Source organism: Sturnira hondurensis, unplaced genomic scaffold (assembly GCF_014824575.4).
Source record: "Sturnira hondurensis isolate 20B ecotype Veracruz unplaced genomic scaffold, ASM1482457v3 Scaffold0010128, whole genome shotgun sequence".
NCBI classification, from domain to species: domain Eukaryota; kingdom Metazoa; phylum Chordata; class Mammalia; order Chiroptera; family Phyllostomidae; genus Sturnira; species Sturnira hondurensis.
In genome coordinates this window covers 24,007,443-24,027,505 of record NW_028082759.1, presented here as the reverse complement: position 1 = coordinate 24,027,505, position 20,063 = coordinate 24,007,443, and the positions used below count along the sequence as shown (strand labels likewise).

The 20,063-nt window shown below is 42.5% G+C and overlaps 1 protein-coding gene across 1 annotated transcript in view; it reads left to right on the top strand.

Moving 5' to 3' along the window:
- INTU (inturned planar cell polarity protein) overlaps nucleotides 1–20,063 on the top strand; it is a 47,369-nt gene that overhangs the window by 11,281 nt on the left and 16,025 nt on the right. The window contains exons 3-8 of the mRNA XM_037058571.1: nucleotides 2,987–3,072; nucleotides 7,620–7,826; nucleotides 12,086–12,204; nucleotides 13,860–13,949; nucleotides 16,433–16,510; nucleotides 19,734–19,923. Of these exons, the coding sequence (XP_036914466.1) occupies nucleotides 2,987–3,072; nucleotides 7,620–7,826; nucleotides 12,086–12,204; nucleotides 13,860–13,949; nucleotides 16,433–16,510; nucleotides 19,734–19,923 (770 nt within the window). The remainder of the gene's footprint in view (nucleotides 1–2,986; nucleotides 3,073–7,619; nucleotides 7,827–12,085; nucleotides 12,205–13,859; nucleotides 13,950–16,432; nucleotides 16,511–19,733; nucleotides 19,924–20,063) is intronic.

The following is a 20,063-nucleotide window of genomic DNA, read 5'->3' as shown; positions in this document are numbered from 1 at the left end:
GTGGTGCCTCACGTAGTAGCCCTTCAGGACACATTTGCTGTTTGCCAGATGGTGAGGAATTGATAGGTCTTCTCAAATGATTAACTTTACATTGAGGAATTGATTTAAGCACTGTGATAATAAACTGATCTCACCTCTTTATGCTTTATTTGATTCTCGACTGTATCTCCTGATAAATATTTCTTCTTTTTTCTACCCACCACTAATCCCTAGACCATTTCTTATTTAACAGTTGAAACCAGTTCATGCAGCTGGGTTCCTTTCAGCCTTTGAGATGGGACAGTGCGTCCTGGCGACTCCCTTGCGCTTGTGGAGAAGGAACTTTCCACCAGTGCAGCTGCTGGGATGTGGCGCCTGGGACACCTGCCTTCTCCGAGTCACCTCACAGCAGGCTCAGGACACTGGAAGAGACAAATCTCTAGAAGGAGAAGCGGGTGTGACACTGCTTCTACAGAAATAAAACTTTCCACTTGAAAGTATTTCACTACACTTACTCTGAAATGTATTTTCAGATCTTCTATGCTGATGCCAGTCTCCTACTTTCAAAGGCTGAGGAGACGTGATGCTCTCAGGGGACACTCAGCTGCAGAACTGAGTTTGTCACGGTTTGGAGAGGAGTCATTTGGAACATTATCCAATGGAGTTTTGCTTTAAAGGAGCAAGTTTTAAATGGTGTCACTGTGTAGGTGTTCTGATCATCTTATGGACAACGGAGCCCATGGATAGGATGGTCTAGAAGTGGTTTTGTCTTGTGTCCATACTCCAGTATCCTTCATTGTTTCTTTTTAAAAAATCTACAGTTACAAATCATTTGATATAGGGCACTTGTTTAATCTCTTATTTAAAAAAAAAAAAAAATGGGTGATGTGTTGCTTCCCACTACCACCGGGTTAAACTGAAGTTGGAAGTTTAGTTTGCAAGTTCCTACTTTCAAGAGAAGTTACCAGGCTGCTTGGAGGGCTGCGGTGGTCGGCCATCAGACTGCCTCAGTGCCTTCACCTGCTTCTGCAGGTGGAACCCTAGGGCAGGCTGTTGACGGCCCTCATGGTGATGACCTGCAGGGTCCGCTGCTCACTCTGCACCTGACCCCTTCCCCTGTCCTAGAGGGTCAGGGAGAGCACGGGAGGCCAGCAGAGAGGGAGGAATGGCAGGGCTAAAGGGACAGCATTTTCACCTGTCCTGTAACCCTCACTCCAGGGCAACGTGAAGAGGGCCAGGTGGCCCTACACACATACCTGTAGTGAGTTGTGTTAGAGGGAGAGGGACTTTGACCTTAAGGAACATGAATCTTCTGTAAAGAACAAGTACTGGTAGTAAGAATATTGAGAGAACACTATCTTTATAGTGTACATTGAACAAACTTGACCTTTTCTCTGGAGGGAGACACTACCTTTGTCACCCAAGGCTGTTCATTGTGCAGGGGGGGGAGCACCCAAGCACAGAACTTATTTATAAAAAACTGTGCACTCACATGTTTACACTTCAGTCACCTTCAGAGTCCTCTCCATGTGATACAACACACCTATCGAGACATTTTTTCCACTGCTCAAAATGCTTTTTGAACTCGTCCATTTTAATGCCTTTTAGTACTTCTGCCTTTTTTGGTTTCACCTCTTCCACACTGGCAAAGCACTTCACCTTGAGGACTTTTTTCATTCAAGGAAACAAGAAAAGTGGCTTGGGGTGAGATCAGGTGAATAGGTGGGATGGGGCATAGGGGTCATGCTATTTTGGGTCAAAAACTGTGGGCAGGTGCACTTGTAAATCACCCATCATGAAATGGGCAAATGTGTTGAATGAGTCTCCAAAAAAAAAAATTCAGTGAAGCCAGACACAGCTTCTCACAATAACGCCAGCTGGTACACAGATACAGATGGGTTCCCAGAACACTTACCTAGTGGAGGAAGCCTGTATCATAAGAGGCCTGCCCTCCAGAAGGTAATTCAGGGTTTTTGGGGGGTGGGGGGTCCCGCTCGTGCAAGCATCCTTAAATGATAAACCAGAACAAAGACTCTCAGTGCTGTGGGTTGCAAGATATGCAAACCATGAGACTCCAATGGAGAATTGTCTGTCACACTATTTTATCTATATACATGTTTATTATCCATCTTCCCCAAAGAATATTAAGCTTCATGAAGAGATTTATGTCTGTGTAATTCAGTTCTCTATCTGCAGTGCCTGGCACACAGTAGGTGCTCAATGAATATTTGTAGGATGAATTAATGAGTGGGTAAGTGTGAATTATTTGATCAGACTCATAATGGTACATCTATGATGAGAAATAACCTTGTTATATGTGTATTTCTATTACTATAGCTTACTGGTGTTTTGAAACTACTTTTAATTGTGATGTGAAAGTAAATTTCCATCTTAAGACTGATCCTTTTTATATCAAAGCCCCCAAATTTATAAACATGCAAGTTTAAAGAAAAACCATTTCAAAGGAGATTTTTACCAAAACATGCTGTGGATTTTGATATGGGGGGGGGGCCTTTGAAACACAGAGCTGTGTGCAGACGCAGATCGGTAACAGCGAGCACCACAGCATATCAAGTTACCGTGTGCCACAAGGATTCATTTGAATTGCTGCTGTACTTCTTTTCTTTACTGTGGATGTAAGTGGTTAGATTCAGTTTTGTTAGGTGCAGATGCTTAGTTTATGCTACAAATTTTCCACTTGTCATCTGGGCTTACATAATTCCTCCACTTGTCTCAAAGATGAGAATATTCCTGTCTTTAAGTCCTCATAGGTTGTATTCAGTCGTGGTGCAGCGTTGGCTGTATTACAGTTTAGGAAAGCGCGGAGTCAGAGATTTGCTCTGCCGCCAGTGAGCTTTGTAGCCCTGGACAGGCCCCTGAGTGTCTGCACCGTATTTCCCACGGTCCTTCAGAGAGGCCGTAACGGATGCTTTGTAATGCTCCCATTCTAGATCTCTTTGGTGTGGGGGTGTTCACACAGCTATCCTCTGTTGTACGTTTTTTCCAGGCGATGTCCTTGTTGCTGTGAACGATGTCGATGTGACTTCTGAGAACATAGAGAGAGTCCTGTCTTGCATTCCTGGACCTATGCAGGTATGGACGCTCTTTGGGTCTTACGATGAATTACATAAATTAAGTGCATCTTGCACTATTTTCTTTTTTTTTTTAAGTTTCTAGAAATTATCATGCTTAGTGGGTGAGTTCTACTTACATACTTGGGTATTTAAAACGTTTTAGATCTTATTAACATTTTTAGGTCTTGGGGAATGTGCTTAAAAGAGAACAGTATGCCCTGACTGGTGTGGCTCAGAGGGTTGGGCGTCGCCCTGCAAAGCTAGAGGTTGTTGGTTTGATTCCCAGTCAGGGCACGTGCCTGGGTTGCAGGTTCAGTCCCTGGTTTGGGGTGCATACAGGAGGCAACTAATCAATGTTTCTCTCTCTTGCATTGATGTTTCTTCCCTTCTCTTTCTCCCTCCTTTCCCCTCTCTCTGAAAAATAAATAGATAAATATTGTTTTAAAAAAAGAGTGAGAGATAGGATTTTCAAATAAAACTTATCCTAAGTAGCCCTGGCTGGTGTAGCTCAGTGGATTGAGCACGGACCTGCGAACCACACGATCGCAGTTTGATTCCCAGTCAGGGCACCTGCCTGAGTTGTGGGCCAGTTCCCAGCAGGGGGCTCATGAGAGGCAACCATACATTGATATTTCTCTCCTTCTCTCCTTCCCTTCCTCTCTAAAGATAAATAAATAAAATCTTTTAAAAAAACTTATCCTAAGTAAAGCAGGAACAAGAGCAAATAAAAACATACATATTGACCAACTTGTCGTTCTAATACCATTTGTGCTGATGAAAAGCCAGTTCCTAGAAAAGTCATTTTAAACAGTCATGGAACTGTCTGTTCTTAGACTTGGTAAAATTATTATTGCTATCAAGTTTTTTTTCTGTGGCTTTATTTGTTTTAAAAACCATACTCTCCTCTTGATTTTTCTGTTATCTAGTTTAGCCTTACTCCTGAGTTTTTGTTTAGCTATTTAATGAATTATGTTTCATTTCTTGCAGGTAAAAATAGATCTCTTTCATAATTAAGGGGTTTTGATACTCCAAGCGTTGACATTTTTGTATCAGAGATGGCATTTTCAGGTCATTAGGGGTATTTTGAAAGTGCTGTACCTCCTATGTAAGAATGTTCTGCTCTCGTTGGCCTCAGGAATTCGCTTTCTCCCTTTCGAGGGGTAAGGAGGACATACGTCTCTGATAGGTGACACAGTTTGGGGGACCGATCAGGATGAACAGACTCCCCGACAAATCAGAATCTGATCTGCATCTGGTCTGAGATTCCGATGATGAGGTTTCTTGTTTTCTAAGAAATAGGGTTTCCCTATACTCACTGCCTTCTCTTAGATCAGTCTCCCTCTCCTTCGCTCTGTCTGTTTCTCTCCTATGCTCCCTCCATCCCTCTCTCTCTCTCTCAATTCAGCTGTCTTTGGAAATATAAAATTAAAAGTTTAGCAGATTTGCATTTTAGGAGTGTATCGCTCTGGGCGGGACTGGAGGCTGGGCACCAGGTGGTCAGCTTTGGAGCTGGAAGAGAGGTGATGATGGCTCAGGTGAGGTGTTGGCTGAGGGTGTATATATGCGAGAGGAGGAGACTGCATTTCAGACATGTGGGAGGCGAAGAGGATAGTTCCTCTGCAGGACAGGGAGGGTCCAAGGTGCCTTCCAGGTTGCGTCTGGAGTAATTCAGAGAGACTGACCAGAAGGGCAGAGGGTCAAGGAGAGGGAAGGCGCTTGTTAAATGGGATGAGTTGCAGATAGACGTAGAAAGAAGGAACATTAAAACAATGAGATTTTGGAAGTGATGAGTTGTAGAGAACCTGTCCTCAGACCCGAGGAAAGGCATATCTTCTCCTGAGCTGGGAGAGGAGGAGAGAAAGGACGGACAAACTGGGCAAATCCGAAACCATTTTGAGGGAGACAGGAGGTGGGGAACCATGAAACCGCTCATGGTTCATGTCTGTGCAAGAACAACAGGAACCTCTTTTTATAAGAAGCCTCATGTAAACTATCTTACATGAGATGTTTTGAAAGGTTTCTTTTCCTGTAAAACACATAGTATCCTAACATTTACATGTATCAACCCCCTTTTCAAAAACAGCACTTAACTCCTTATTTGGTTCTCTATCTCCCTCTTTATTATTTTATCAAGGCAACCAGGTCTGCCAACACAGCACTTAGCATGTAAGCTCCTTCAGAATGTCTTGCTGAAGCGTAATCATCTTTGAGTTACAGAGCCAACCTGACTTAAATCAGAAGAAGGGTAGCTAAAATAGTTCCCCGAGGAACTTTAATGGCTGGCCCTGTGGTGCGTGTATTGGTTGGAGTCTGTCACGGTGGGGAAAGGTCCTCGCACCACAGAGAAGCGCTGCTGTTTGCCAAGTGTAACCTTGACGCTGGTTTTCCAGAATCTAGTCTTACGTGTTAGGTTGCTGCTGCTGCCTGAAGTAAAACTGGTGAAGTGTTACTTTAAGTCTACAAGTCATTTCCTTTTGTCTTTGCTGGGGAATCACTGCCTTCCCTGTTCCGAGGTTGCAGTCTCCGAGGACCAGCTATCTGCTGCTTCCCAGTGCTGCACCCGCAGACCCAGCCCATCTCTGACACCTGCTTCACTAGGGCATTGCTCCTCTGTGCTCCCAACAGCCAGGTTCCCCTGCCCCCGGGCCTTTCCGAAGCCCAGCACCTGAGAACCGATGTCAGAGCTCCCGTCTGTCCTGTCTGAACTGTCACAAAGTCTGGGCTCAGGATCTCCCCGAATTCTAGATTTCTTACATTTCCACGGAATACCCTTGGAGGCTCCGGTTAATTTTCTTTTGGACACTCCCAAATCATTCACAGATAAAAGAGGCCCCCTGACCACCCAGCCATTTACTTCATCAGAGCCTGCTCAAGGGTTTTATGTGTTCACGACTAGGTTTATATTTATATTCGTGCGCACAAATATTGAGCATCACCGACCACAACAGATGCCATCCTCAGAGAATGGTCTTTCGGGCCACATAATGCTTACATGTTGCTTATTTGGGTCGAAACCACATACCAAACACTGTTTTCCCGTTCTAAACTCATTTCTGAAAGTGTCTTCAACTTTTCCTCACCTTAACCATATTTTAGTTTCCATCACGTACATCTTGATTGTTCCCATGGAGAGTCTGTATTTTTATTTATTTTTTTAATTTGCCTAATATTTCCCCCCCCCCCCCCCAAATACACTAATTCTATACTCAGCGTTCTAGTGAAAATTTCTTTTAGTCAAGGCACACACTGGTGCTTTGAGAGAAGCGGGCGATCTTTGGCCAACCCAGCGACATGCCTCCGTTTCCAAGGAAAGGTGACTGGGGAGTGGAGGCCACCTATCAGCAGCGGGGAAAGGGCCGAAACCGGGCCGCCCACCAGTCCAGTTTGACATCAGGCCTGGAGATGAAAACCGCCCTGGTAAAACTGACAGAGGATCTTTCTTAGGGCCGTGGGCCAAGTCCCGGCTCGCTGATTGTTCTTGACTGTCCTCAGCGCATATTCTAAAGGGCATCTAAGAGAAGAATACTTGAGTCTTGCTTCACTTGGAAGGAGTGCCAGTTCTGGTTGTGTGGGGTCGCTTTTTTAAAATAATATATTTTACTGATTATGCCGTTATACTTGTCCCATTTTCCCCCCTTTATTCGCCTCCACCCTGCACACCTCCTACCACCCACATTCCCCCTTTAAGTTCATGTCCATGTGTCACAAGTTCTTTAGATTCTATATTTCCCCTACTGTTCCTGCCCTGCCCCCTATTTTCTACCTGCCGTCTATGCTACTTATTCTCTGTACCTTCTCCCCCCTTCTCCTCCTCCCACTCCCCTGTTGCTAACCCTCCATGTGATCTCCATTTCTATGGTTCCACTCCTGATCTAGCTGTCCTCTTAGTTTGTTTTTGTTTTAGGTGTGGTTATTAATAGCTGAGTTGGCTGTCCTTTCACTGTTCATATTTTTTATCTTCTTTTTCTTAGATAAGTCCCTTTAACATTTCATATAATAAGGGCTTGGTGATGATGAACTCCTTGAACTTGACCTTATCTGAGAAGCGCTTTATCTGCCCTTCCATTCTAAATGAAAGCTTCGCTGGATAGAGCAATCTTGGATGTAGGTCTTTGGGTTTCTTGACTTGGAATACTTCTTTCCAGCCCCTTCTTGCCTGTAAGGTCTCTGTTGAGAAGTCAGCTGACAGTCTGATGGGGAACTCCTTCGTAGGTGAGTGTGAGGTCGCTTTCAATCCCGAACCTCCTCCGTCACTTTCCCCAGATGAGTCAGTGCTATCAGTGCCTACAGTGTTGTGGTGCTAGCCTTTCTCACACTCTCAGATCACACTGATTTTTGTCTTTCTGGAGCATTTCCTGTTTGTGGGGTAATGTGTGTGGGACACTGGGCCAGAGCTGAGATACAACCGTGAGCAGAGTGCGCGGCCCCTGCCCCCCAGGAGTCCACACTGTAGGATGGCGTCGCTGTGCGTGCCTGAGAGTGTGTGCGTGTACAGATCCTCCTTTGCAAAAACTATGGCTGATTTCCCCTTGGTGACACGTGAACACATGGTTTTAATGTGTAAAGGTGAAACTGACGTTTGAAAATGCGTATGCTGTGAAGAAGGAAGCGACGCAGCCAGTACAGAAAAAGGCACAGCCCAACACAGAACGGGATCTGGTCAAGCTTCTCTGGGGAGAGGAGGTCGAAGGCGCCGAGCAGAACGAGCTCCGCACACCACACGTCGTCCTGTATCTCACCCTGGAGCTGGACTCCGAGGCTTCGAAGGAGGAGGTGAGTGTCTGGTCCAGGTGCTTCTCCAGGTGCGAGGGAAACACGGAACGACGACCTGTGTGGTCTCCCAAGGGAAGAACACGCAATTTCTCAGTCATTCCCTGTCTTTATGTCTTGGTTATGTTTCTTCTTCTAACTGACAAGCTCCATGAATCTATTTGTAGAGATGTGAATTTGTTTCTGCTGTCTTCTTTAAAAATTCGGTTTGAACGGACTATTTCATGGTATTTTCGTTGCTTGTGTCATTATTATTTTTGTTCTATACCCTTTCTATTTTTTGCGTATACTCTTAAAATTTTATTATATTTGTCTTTGTACATTCTAAAGTTAAACATTACCTTTACCCTTTTCAGAATGAGTCAAGGCCTTTAAAGTGCCTCTGCTCAATCATCCTCCTCTGCCCACACGCTGTTGTCTTCGATATTTTAGTGCCGTCGCTTTTTAAATTTCACAAATTGGGTATAATTGTACTATTATTAATAATATTATTATATTTTACACTTTATAAAATATAAATTGTATATAACTTATCAAATTCATGTTTCATACATGTGTTCTGGAGATGGAACTTCTTTAAATTTATGTGCATGCTTACTGATTTCTCCACTCACTACTCTTTCTCACATCCCAGACTGTGCTGTGCTCACTTGATCATTTTTTCTTTTTCCCAAAACATGTATTTTAGGAATTTCTTTGTGTGTGATAAGTTGTTTTTGTTATCTACCTGTTGATGTGGTTTTCACCCCTCCTTCCACATTGAATCAGTCAGAAGAGGCCACTCGCCCTCCTGTCTCAGTGATGTACGCACAACTAGCGTAATGCGAGTTGACTTAACACTTCAGTGTGAATGTTCCTGCCGGTGCAGTTCAGTGTTTGAGCCCTTCATCTAGTGGTTCCCTTGTTCCCAAGAACTTCCGAGTCCTCCGCTGTGACTGTGGCCTCTGGTTGGCTGTCACAAGAAGAGAGGAAGCACGCAGTAGCACGTGGCACATTTCTGAGGCTGCCTGGCTTCAAAGTAGCACCATCACTCGTGTCCCAGTGCCTAGAGCTAGTGACATGGTCTCCCCTGATGCAAGGAGGTAAGAAATGTAGTCAGTCTTCCTGTGTGGCCAGGAAGGAGATGAGGTGAAGGCGTGATCTTGCTTATGCTGAGCAGGCAGAAAGTGCTTTCCTCCAATCTGTTCAAAGGTAGTATTCCTTTGTCCTCTGACTTCCATAATTGCTGTTAAGAAGTCTACTGTCCATCATTCCTCTGTAAGGAATGTCTTTTATTTTCGTCGTTCAGTTTCTTGATTCTGCTCTGTTCATACTGTTTTTTACCTCTCCATTGTGTTTTCTATTTTAATAGTCACAGTTTTATTTCTAGAAGTTTCTGAAAATCTGCAGTACTATTCCTGGCAGTCTCATTGCTTGCTCATCTTAGTGAATCTCTGTTTCTCTCAGCATTTCATACAGAGTTCTTCTCTGTTCTGGTTCTGCCCATCTCACTGTCTCTGAGTCCTGAGGGGACTCTGACTTTTGGTGGCATGTCTTCGTTTGTCCTTGGAGGTCATTGGCTGAACTTACTCTTGCTTTCATCTTTGGGAGTCCTGTGTTTCTAAACTGGGAATGCTTCTAAACTGCTGCTTCTGCCACTGACCTGGGCACTTCAGCCTGACTCAAGGATCTGGGTTTAACACACGGGTCTTAGGCTTCGCTCACCTCCTGAGCCACTAGCCCAACACTCAGGGTCTTGATCAAAGCTATTGTAGGCACCCACCCTTGGGACAGCCCTGCCTCTGCCTTTCTGGCCCACTCACCACTCCCAGCTTAGGTCCCAGCTTGCTTTGCAGTGGTGGGGAAAGGGGCGTGGAAGGGTGTGGAGAGGGCGTCCTTGGAAACCTCTCTACTTCTTCCATGCCCGGCAGTTCAGACAGGCGTGTGCTGGCCATGCATCTAGTTGTTTCATAGCACAGGGGTCTCTCAAAGCACCTACTTCACCATAATGATTCTGCTTGGAGCAGAAGGGAGATCTGAGAAGTTTCTACCTAATTGACATTTCTTTGTTTTTGAAATCCTTGCAGTCTGTATTCTCAGTGCCAAAGCCATTTTATCCCAGCGTTGTATTTTCTTGTGTTACTTCTTCATATGTCAACATTTAGCCAGTAACTGAAGTGGGAAAGAAGGGATTCACTCATTCGTATTTTTGTTACTTTTCTGTGTTCTGAAATGCGCAAAACCTAGAGTTAATTATTCTGATTTCTTGCATGCATGATTAATCCTTGGTATCTCTAAAACAAATGAGAAGTTTAAACATCTAGTATATAAAACACAGCAAATTTCTGGGATGGCAGCACCCCGACCCTTCCCGGGCTGTCCTCAAGAAGGATACTGCTGAGGCCTTTTGTCATCCTGGCCTGTCTTCCCATGGGAAAATGTGTAGACGGTTCCCCATGAGCAGGTTTCTGTCTGTGGACGGCCCTGTATCAGCACTGTGTTCAGCAGAGGCTTTCTCTTCTCGCTGAATAGAATGGGAGCTGCTGCAGCTGCGTGCTGCTAACAAGTGCTGGAAAACGCAGCTAATGAAGCCGGTTAGAAATTGTGGGGCCAGCCAGGCCTTTCACGGCCAGGCTCCTGGGGCCGGCTGCTGCAGGCAGTGGGAATAGAGGTTTTCTCAAAGGACCTTTTTTACCAGTATGACTTATTTTACAATAAAGTGTCATAGGGTCCTTTTGTTTTCACATGAGTTACATATTTCAGAAAAGCTTGTGTGTTTTGAGTTACATGATTTGGAAACTTAACCAAAAAAAAAAAATTATCAAAGGAAATACGGTTATTTGTTTCAAGTGCTATTTGTTATTTGGCCAAATGCAATAAGTTTATTGACTAGCCAAGTTTTAAATGCATTACATAGACATAACAGAAGATTTAACTGATATTCGACTTAATTTCTAGAGATAAAGCATTTAACTGTTTTTGCACTATAAACACTGTGAAGAGATTGGAGTTGTTAGGCAGAGTTATATTTGGCCAGCATATTCCATAGCAATTTGCATATATTGAATGTGCTTATTATTAATAAGTATAAAAAGCAGATGTGTACAGTTTATTTATATTTTTCCTAGTGTAAAAGTTGCCAAGACATACACACCATGTCACATAATTAGTTCTTGTAAAAAGAGGCCAGAACAAGATATAGAACACTCAGAGAGATAAAGAACCAGGGGAAAGATCTGGTAATGTTTTAGGAGATTGGGCTTTTATAGTGGCTATATTGATATTTATGTACATTGCCATTTAACTGTGTTAGTGGAAGCTACTCTGAATTCTCCAAGGCTTCTATCTGGAAGTTTTTGTTTTGCCTTCTTTTTATTTGCCTTGTAAGAAAAACGTCGTGTTGCCTTAAGTAACAGCAGGTAAGTGAGGTCCGGGATGATTCAGCCCTTTGTGTAAAAGCGCGGGCACAATGCACATCCTGATTTTGGAATTTGTCGTTTGGTTAAAACTGCATGTTTCCTGGGAACGTGCTTTTCTTGAAAGCAGAAAAGTAGTTAGCATTTTGTGATTATCTTATGGATCTAGCATTTTTCCATAATTTGGAATGTGCTGTCTTTTAAAGATTTCTTTCAGATTAATTGTAGTGTGCAAGCTCTTTCAGATTTAAGACAGTACAATTTTATAACATCATAGGCTTCTTTCTCCGTATCTGCGCTGCTCTAATGTGCTTCCATGTTCTCACTTTTTAATTTCAGTGTTGTCTTGGGTTTAAATAAAGATTTAATAATTAATAATGAATTCACAAAAAATGGCAAAAATGATCTTTTCAGAGTGTAAAAGTAATTAAATTTAAATATTCCTAAAAGTTACATGTGGTATCTATGTGAATATTGACTACAGAAGGTAAAAATATTTGTATAATGAAATATAATAAAAAGTACTAGAATTTGTTATAGAGGAGATTAAAGTTTAAAACAGTGTTTGAAATCAGTTGACATTATTCCAATTAATTAGTGTCCCGCTCAGTATATATTTTGGTATTGTGACCAGCTTTGATATTCTCTAACTTATTTTCAAATGTAATATTTTAAATGCTAATTAATGTGTTAAAATTCCAGGCATATTTGTCTTCTTATGTTTGAATAAAACTCCCATGGAAGCTGAAAGGATTCTTTCTGTTGTTGCTGTTCTTTCTTAATACAAAATCTGAATTTTGCATGACAACAAAATAGCGGTTGGGATATTTGGGGAGTGTGGTCATGTTTGTTTGTTTTCATTCGCAGCAGGAAATTCTTTACCGTTACCCGGTATCCGACGCGTCTCAGAAACTGAAAAGTGTGAGAGGGATATTTCTTACACTGTGTGACATGCTGGAAAGTGTAACTGGGACACGCGTTACTAGGTGATGACTGGCTTTTATTTGGCTTCAGTTCTTTTTCTTTCAAGTTCTTTGTCTTGATTCTGACAAAATGCTATAGAAGTATCTATTATCCAGATATGCTTATTACATATTATACAAATATGCAGGTAAAACTACATTGCGTGCTTGTGTATACAATAGCGTGTACACAAGCACGCAATGTAGATTTATCTGCAGATACTTTGTTTTTCGGCCAAGTCATTTCAACCAGTCGCATGTGTGAAGTGCAGGTTCGCAGCACCACTTTTGGGCTGGGTGTTTTGGTGCATTTTCAGTCGCAAAGCCGGGCCAGCGACCTGTACTTTAGAATCTGTTTTGTGTTTGTGATAGATATCTCTGAAGCTTGGCATTATAATGAACCTAGGCTTTTTCATGTTTTTATCTTGATTGTTAACTTTCTGGGTGGGTAATACCTTTGTGGTTGGTAAGAGTGACTAAATGCTTATTCTGTATTTTTCTGTCATAGTTCTTACCACAATGATAGAGAAAACAGTATCCTTTAGGAGGCCTACTCAGAATGTAGTATCATCTGTGCAGATTATTTCAGTGATGGATAAGCAAGACTGAGGTCAAATCATTTTTGGAAAACTAAAATACATCATGTCATCAGTTATATAGCGAAATATCCCATTCCACGGGTCTTATGCAGCCCGGACCTTGAAATGCCAGAGTTAACTTACAGGAAGAGGGGGCTCAAAACTCTTAAGTTTTATTTAGGGGCTGGTTTCTCTTTTCATAAAATAAATTTATGAAGTACAAAATATTCCTTAATATTTCAACAGTTTTTGACTTTACAAAAAAAGTTTGTCTCAAAGTTTAAGAGCCCTCAAATACTGATAAAATATCAGATTTTCTATGCTTCAACTTTACTTTTTCATTTTTCTGGCACCTCTATGGTTTTACAAGAAGTGGGATCTGCAAAACAACAGGAAGAAACATTTTCTTATTTTTCTAAACACAAGTCATGTTTAGCTGTAGGACTTTTACTATAGTGTATATGTAGAAAATACTAATTTTCAAGACACTAGGAACCAAGGTTTATTTGGTGTATACATTTTGTATACATTCGCGTTCATAAACTCATGCTGCAGGTGCCCTTTTTTTTTAAACAGCCTTGTTGAGATCTGGTCCATATTTCATACAATTCAGTGGTTTTGCATATTATCAGATACGCACAAGCATCCAGATCTAGTTTTAGACCATTTGGATCACCTCAGACAGAAGCCCCAAGCCCTGGGCTGTTGGCCCGCAGACCCTTCCCTGAGCCCCAGACCACCACTCACCTGCGTTCTGTGTCTGTGGATTTCCCTTTCCTGGACATTTTGTGTGGATGGAATCATGTGGTTATTTGTCACTTCTCCCACTTAGCATAATGTTTTCAAGGTGCAGGGATCCTGTCTAACTTCTTTTTTCTATAATAGGTCTACCTTTTTTTAGTTTTTGTGGGTTTTTAAAAAATATTTTGGAATATATTTTTGTTGTCATACAATTCTTTGGCAGCTAGGAATATGAAAAGAAATATGCTTATTCATACATTTCTTAAATCATACCATATGCAGTCTTTTCTGAATGACTATTTATAATTTTATAATGTTTAAAGATGTGCTAAATTTATTTTGACTCTATTTTTTTCTTAGCTCATCCCTTCTTTTAAATGGGAAACAAATCAATGTGGCTTATTGGAAAGAATCAGACAAGTTGTTGTTAATTGGCCTGCCTGCTGAAGAGTAAGTTGAGATTTTTATTTACCTTAAAAATCACTTCTCAAACATTGCTTACAAAGTCTGTTTCATTAAAATTATGGCATTTTTGACATTTTCGTGAACTCCTTAAACAGCTGTACCATCTAAAGGTCTGTTGCGCTGGTGTGATAGCTGGAGTGTTCCTGTGTTAAGAACCATGAAGACAGGGCTGGGAGGGCCCCCTGGTGAAGGTGGGAGCTGTCAATCACTCTTTTCGGCCATATGGCCGGTAGAGGTAACTGAGAGACGAGCTTGTCCTCTGGCTGACTTTGGACGATACCATGATTAGGATTTTGCCTGTCTACAGTTTTTCTGCCACTAAGACTTTGAATTGTGGTCAGCAAAAAGGTGTTTTGCCCTGGTCTTGAGCACCTTTGGCAAAATAAGGAATATTTAACCCTAAAGTGACTTCTCTAATAGTACATCCTATAATATTATCATGGTCTCCCTCTTAACTTGTTTGGATTTTTAAAATATATCTTTTTCATTTTAATAGTTTACGGTAAGAGCAGGGTTAATATCGATAATGATCTGACCGTGAACCTAGGGACTGCGTTAGGTATTTTACATTCATACGTCAATCTCCTTTACTCTTCAAAATCAGCTCCAATGGACTTGATGATTGCTGGCCCCATTCTATAAATGAGGAAAGTAAAACAAAGAGAAGGTTAAATAACTTGCCAAAAGTCACATAATCAGCAAGCAGCAGCATTGGAACTTGAACAGGTGTCTGAATTCTTAGTGCTAGGGCACTTCCTAATGTCTTATTAGCACGTGGGAAGCAGGGGAAGGAGGTGGGACTCTGGAGCACAGCCCCGAAGAGGTGGATTTACCTCCTGGCAGACTGGTCTGTGTCCCTGTTCAACGATTTAGAAAACTTGTAATTTAGACGCTTGCCCACTTTAAGAAGCAATTGGGCAATGTCTGGGAAACTAATTTTTTTATTTAATTCTTGTTCAAGTACATTTTTCTGTCTTATATTCCCAGCCCTGCCCACCCCCAGTGCTCCCCACCTCCCTCCCATTTCCACCCCCACCTTAGTTATTGTCCATGTGTCCTTTATACTTGTTCATGAGAGTCCTTCCCCTTTCCCCCTGTGATTCTCTCCCCTCTCCCCTCTGGTCTGTCTGGGAAACTATTATGTGGACTTTAGTTTCCCATCTTGGTCCGCAGAACCATCATATGATGTCTAACAATTAGGAATCAAGTGTAAAATGGATAGGGTAGCATGTAACTGACACAGCTTCAGAGAACACCATTTTGGACAAATTTTCCAGTCAATCTCTACACAAGTATGACTATATTCTAGTTACTAATGACTGTTAACCAGATTTCTTTCATTATATAACAGTGTATTAGTTACTTATTCCTGCATAACAAATTAACCCAAAGCTTAGGGACCTAAAACAGGAACCATTTATTATCTTGCAGGAATTTTTGTGGGTAGGGAGTCCCTGAGCAACTTGGCTGGGTGGTCCTGGCTCCGGCTCCCTTTCTGCAGCTGCCGTCGAATGGGAGCTGGGACACAGCCTGAAGGTGCCTTACGCTCAGGGCCACCGTCAGGAGGCCTCGGCCCCGTGCCACGTGGACCTCTCCGTGCAGCTGCTTAAGCCTCCGTATAACGTGCCAACGGGCTTACCCCAAAGCAAGATCCAAAATAGAGGGGGGGGCCCAAGACCTTTTATGACTTAGTTTTACAGCAGATACCCTATCATTTCCACTATTTGCTATTAGCTAAAGTGAGCTTCCAAGGCCTGCCCTCATTCAAGGGGAAGAAATTAACTCCGTCTCTTGTGGGGGAAGCCCATCAATTTATGGACGTGTTTTAACACCACAAACAGGAGCTCCAGAGTAGGCGACAGTGGAACACATTGAAGGGGTGGGTTTTGAAGGTGACTGCAGCCTTCACCCGAGATCTGATCAATCGTAAATGAGGGTTCACACTTCTTCACATGAAGGGATGATGGTGCTGTGGCAAGCCCTAGATGGTAGCTGTCTTTGAACAGCTGGTGTGTGCTTCTCTGTCAGAAAGGGAGCCATAGTCGTCCCTTGACATCCCCAGGGGATTGGTTCTGGGACCCGACATTGGATACCAAAATCTGCGGGCATCCAAGTCCCCCACATGGAATAGCATAGGACCCTTCTAGGAGGCTGCCCAAAGCCCGCAGGCTGGGTTGTGAAAAGCTAGGTTCAGCTAGCGTGGCTTTACAAGGATTGTGGAGCATCCATAATGTGGCCCTTCAGGATGCAGTGGCGGCAGGAAGCATTTGTCTTTAGACTCCCGGAGAAGCCCACAGACAGAAGACAAATGGCATGCGATGGCAGGTACAGGCACCATGGGCAGTTGGAGAGGGAGAGGAAGGCCCAGCCTAGGAACGGAACAGAGGCTATACACTCGATCTACTTCTTTTAGATATATGTCATGTGGTTATGTTACAAATACACAAATGTGTTTATGCCTTTTTTAGAGTTCCTCTTCCTCAGCTAAGGAATATGATAGAAGATGCTGCCCAAACCTTAAAATTTATGTATGGTTCTTTAGATAGGTAAGTATGTCTTTGAACTGAACCTCAAGTTTTAAGTGTGTGATTCTAGATCAGCTTTTGCACTTAACTGCTATTCCTCGCTTGGCAAGTTAGTTGTTTGAATTGCTCACCCATCCCCCACCTTTCTTATTTACAGCTCTACGCAGTTTTTCATTTAATCCCATACTTTTTCTTTTTTGGTCTTGTATGTTACTTGTTACTTTAGTGAAATAAAGATGTAACCTTAATTCTGACTTGATATATTTCTATAGGGGCAAATATAAGAACATTTTCATAACAGAAGATTTTAAATATTTTTGTATGTGTGTGTGTTTCTCTGATTATAACACTATTGTCAGATTCACTATTCTAAAATCTGATACTTCCTTCTAAAAAATGTAAGTGAAAAAGTATGCACTGTTAAAACAAAGAAACGACACAATACAGAAGGTATTGACCAGTTTCCTGTGTATACTTCTATATGTTTTCTATGTATATATGAATATGCATGCTCTCTTTTTTTTACACATGGGTTCATACTGTACATAAATTTCTGTCTCTTGCCTTTTTAACCTTACAACATAATATGATGCATCTTTCTTTATCTAAAGAAGGATTTTTGAGGAAACTGTTCAATATTTGTTCACATAAAACTATGGGTGGAAAATAAATTTTTCTCTTTGTGAGATTTTTATAGGTCCCAGTATTTCAGAGAGCTATAGTGATACCTGTACTTTCAGGGCCTTAAACATGTATCAATATATGAATCCAAGAACAGTGTATACATTTCACCAAACCACAGCGGCGTCAGCTCTCTATTATCTCTGTGGATCTCTGCTGTCACTGTTCTCAGCACAGCCGCCAGGAACGTTCTGTGACTGTGCCATCTGGGAGAGTCCTCTGGTTTGCAGTGTCCTCCCCCAGAGCTGTTCAGGAGACACTTCCTCTGAAAACCAATCACTTACTCATTAGCATTTTCCAAATGTGTGAGCCACGAAAGGCCAGGCAGCTACAGACAGGGCTTTCACCTGTTACTAGTAAGGAAATTTTAGCCAATGAAATGTTAGGGTGTGGTTATAAACTACCCCCTTAAATTTATACTGGATAAGCAAACATTACTCTGTTTTGCCCTGATTGAGCTTTGTATTTTCATAAAATGAGATAATCAAAGAATATATTCTTGCAATGACTTCTGTTCAGAAGATAATCAGTTGGAGTTATGCAAATTTCAGTGGAGTAGGTTGGAGGCAGAGCGTCCATCGATTTGGAAGTATCTCCAAGTTGGCAGCCATTTAACTGGTTTCTTCTTGTTCAAGTGAGAATTTGAAAGGCAAAACTAAGCAATACATGTGAAGATACATTGAGTTCTTAAAACCAAAAAGCACTATGCATCCAATATGTTGTTAAGAGTCATTTTGCAATAATTTTTTAATAACAAGGATTTTTTTCTGATCATGGAAGATATGAAAGGCCCATTGAGCCACAGAAAACTGATCATACATGAACAAAGATTAGTGTTGTGACCGAAGTAAGGATCGCAGTTTCCCTCACCGTTCTCAGCCAATCCACCAGCAGGTCCGTCCGCATCAGCCCATCACCCATTTCTCCTCGTCTTCACTGTCTGGCCATAGCCATCTCTCACCACTCCAGTAACTCCCAACTTGTTTTCCTTCCCTGCATTCTTGCCACTTTAACTCGTTTATTTTTTTAAGCCTGATTTTTTATTGAATTTATTGGGGTGACATGGGTGACTTTTATAGGTTTCAGGTATATGACTCTATAACACATCATCTGTACATTGTGTTGTGTGTTCACCACCCCGAGTTGAGTCACTTTTATTAATTTCCAAATGCAGTTTGAGTGGTCTTTCTACATTGTCTGGCTCCTGTCCACCTTCCCAATTGCAGATCTCAAACCCCACCCACCCCTCTGCACCGGTCTGCAGGTGTCCTGGCCCCCCTTGGTCCCCCTTTGGCCTTTGCAGTCTTTCCTCTCCTTGGACCTTCTTACATTAGGATCTCATTCTAATGTCGAGAAGGTTGGGGAAAGAGTCCTCCTCAGGGACTCTTCCCCCACCATTCAATCTAGAATAGTCAGCTGAGGCCCTGGCTGGCGTAGCTCAGTGGATTGAGCACGGGCCTGCGAACCAGAGGATCGCGGTTCGATTCCCAGTCAGGGCACATGCCTGGGTTGCAGGCCAGTTCCCTGCAGGCCAACTCCCAGCAGGGGACACACAAAAGGCAACCATACATTGATGTTTCTCTCTCTCTCTCCTTCCCCTTTAAAGATAAATAAATTAAATTAAAAATAAAATAGTCAGCTGGTTACATCACATGTTCACACGGTCCCGTTCTCTGCAGAGTCCATTGTCAGAGTTCATGTTCTTACTGTTTGTTCACTCGTCTTCCTCCACTAGAACATGGGCTCCACAGGAGCAGCGGCCTTGTCTTTTGTCTTGGTATTTTCATTGCTGTACCTCCAGCAATGAGAATAGTGCCTGGAGCACAGCAGGCGCTCAAGCAATTTGTTGAATGAATCGATAAATAGTATTCTGACATATACCAGTTATTGTGTTATCCAGTGGGCTGTTCCAATGCGTGGTTGCGGGTGATGCTCTATTAACTTTTACATGGCTAAAACCAAGGCTCTCTCTCCCCCTCTCAGAGTTTTCCAATAGTTATGCCTTCATTAGTAAAGAGGGGAGGAAATAACTTAGGCTAATTTATGTGCTTACTAAGTAAGGGGCCTACTATGTGCTTATACTAATTATATACCAGATACTTTAAATGTGAATGTAAAATGCAGAGAAAGCTTAGATGGTTATCCTGTGATAGCCACCTTGTAAGTGCGATAAGATTCAAAGCCAGATCTGTCCTATTACAAAGCTCACAATCTCTTTATTTTTCTATATTGCCTGCAAGATATTGAGAGTTGTAAATGGTTGATAACCAGAGGTAAAAACAACTTACACTTTTTGCAAAAAGGGTACCTCAGCCCTTTCTGTTGTAGATAAATTATTTATAATTGTCCCGTGGTGCTTCCATAGTACCATCTACTCAGCGCATTTGAGATTAAATTTTAGGGTAGAAACTGTGACAGGGTGGATTTCTTAACACACTCCAGCAGTAACACCATGGCGGCAATCTTAGGGATGTGGTGGGAAAGACCCAGTCCCCTTAGCAGTGTGCAAAAGATTGCCACCATTGCCATGTGCCGTTCTAACTCAGAGCTCTTGGTCCTTCAGTGCCTTCGGCCAGGTTGAGAACGCCCCTCGAGTGGATCACTTTTTCGAACTGTTCTTTCAAAGAGCACTGCTGCCTGCCAGGCCGCATGCCAGGGCCAGTCCCGAGGCGCAGCAGTACGAGGCCTCCAGTGCGGTTCTTTTGGATGGTCTGCCCGGAGTGCGGTGGCTCCCACTTCCGCAGGAAATCAAGGTAATCGAAGGTGTCACAAAATAAGAATCAGAACCAGCTGTCTTTTCTTTCTCTGTCTTCTCCCTTTTTCTTTTTCCCTTAACTTCTTGTTCTTTTCAAGATTGTGGGTCAGTGTTAGGAAGGCGTTAGATGGTGAAGAA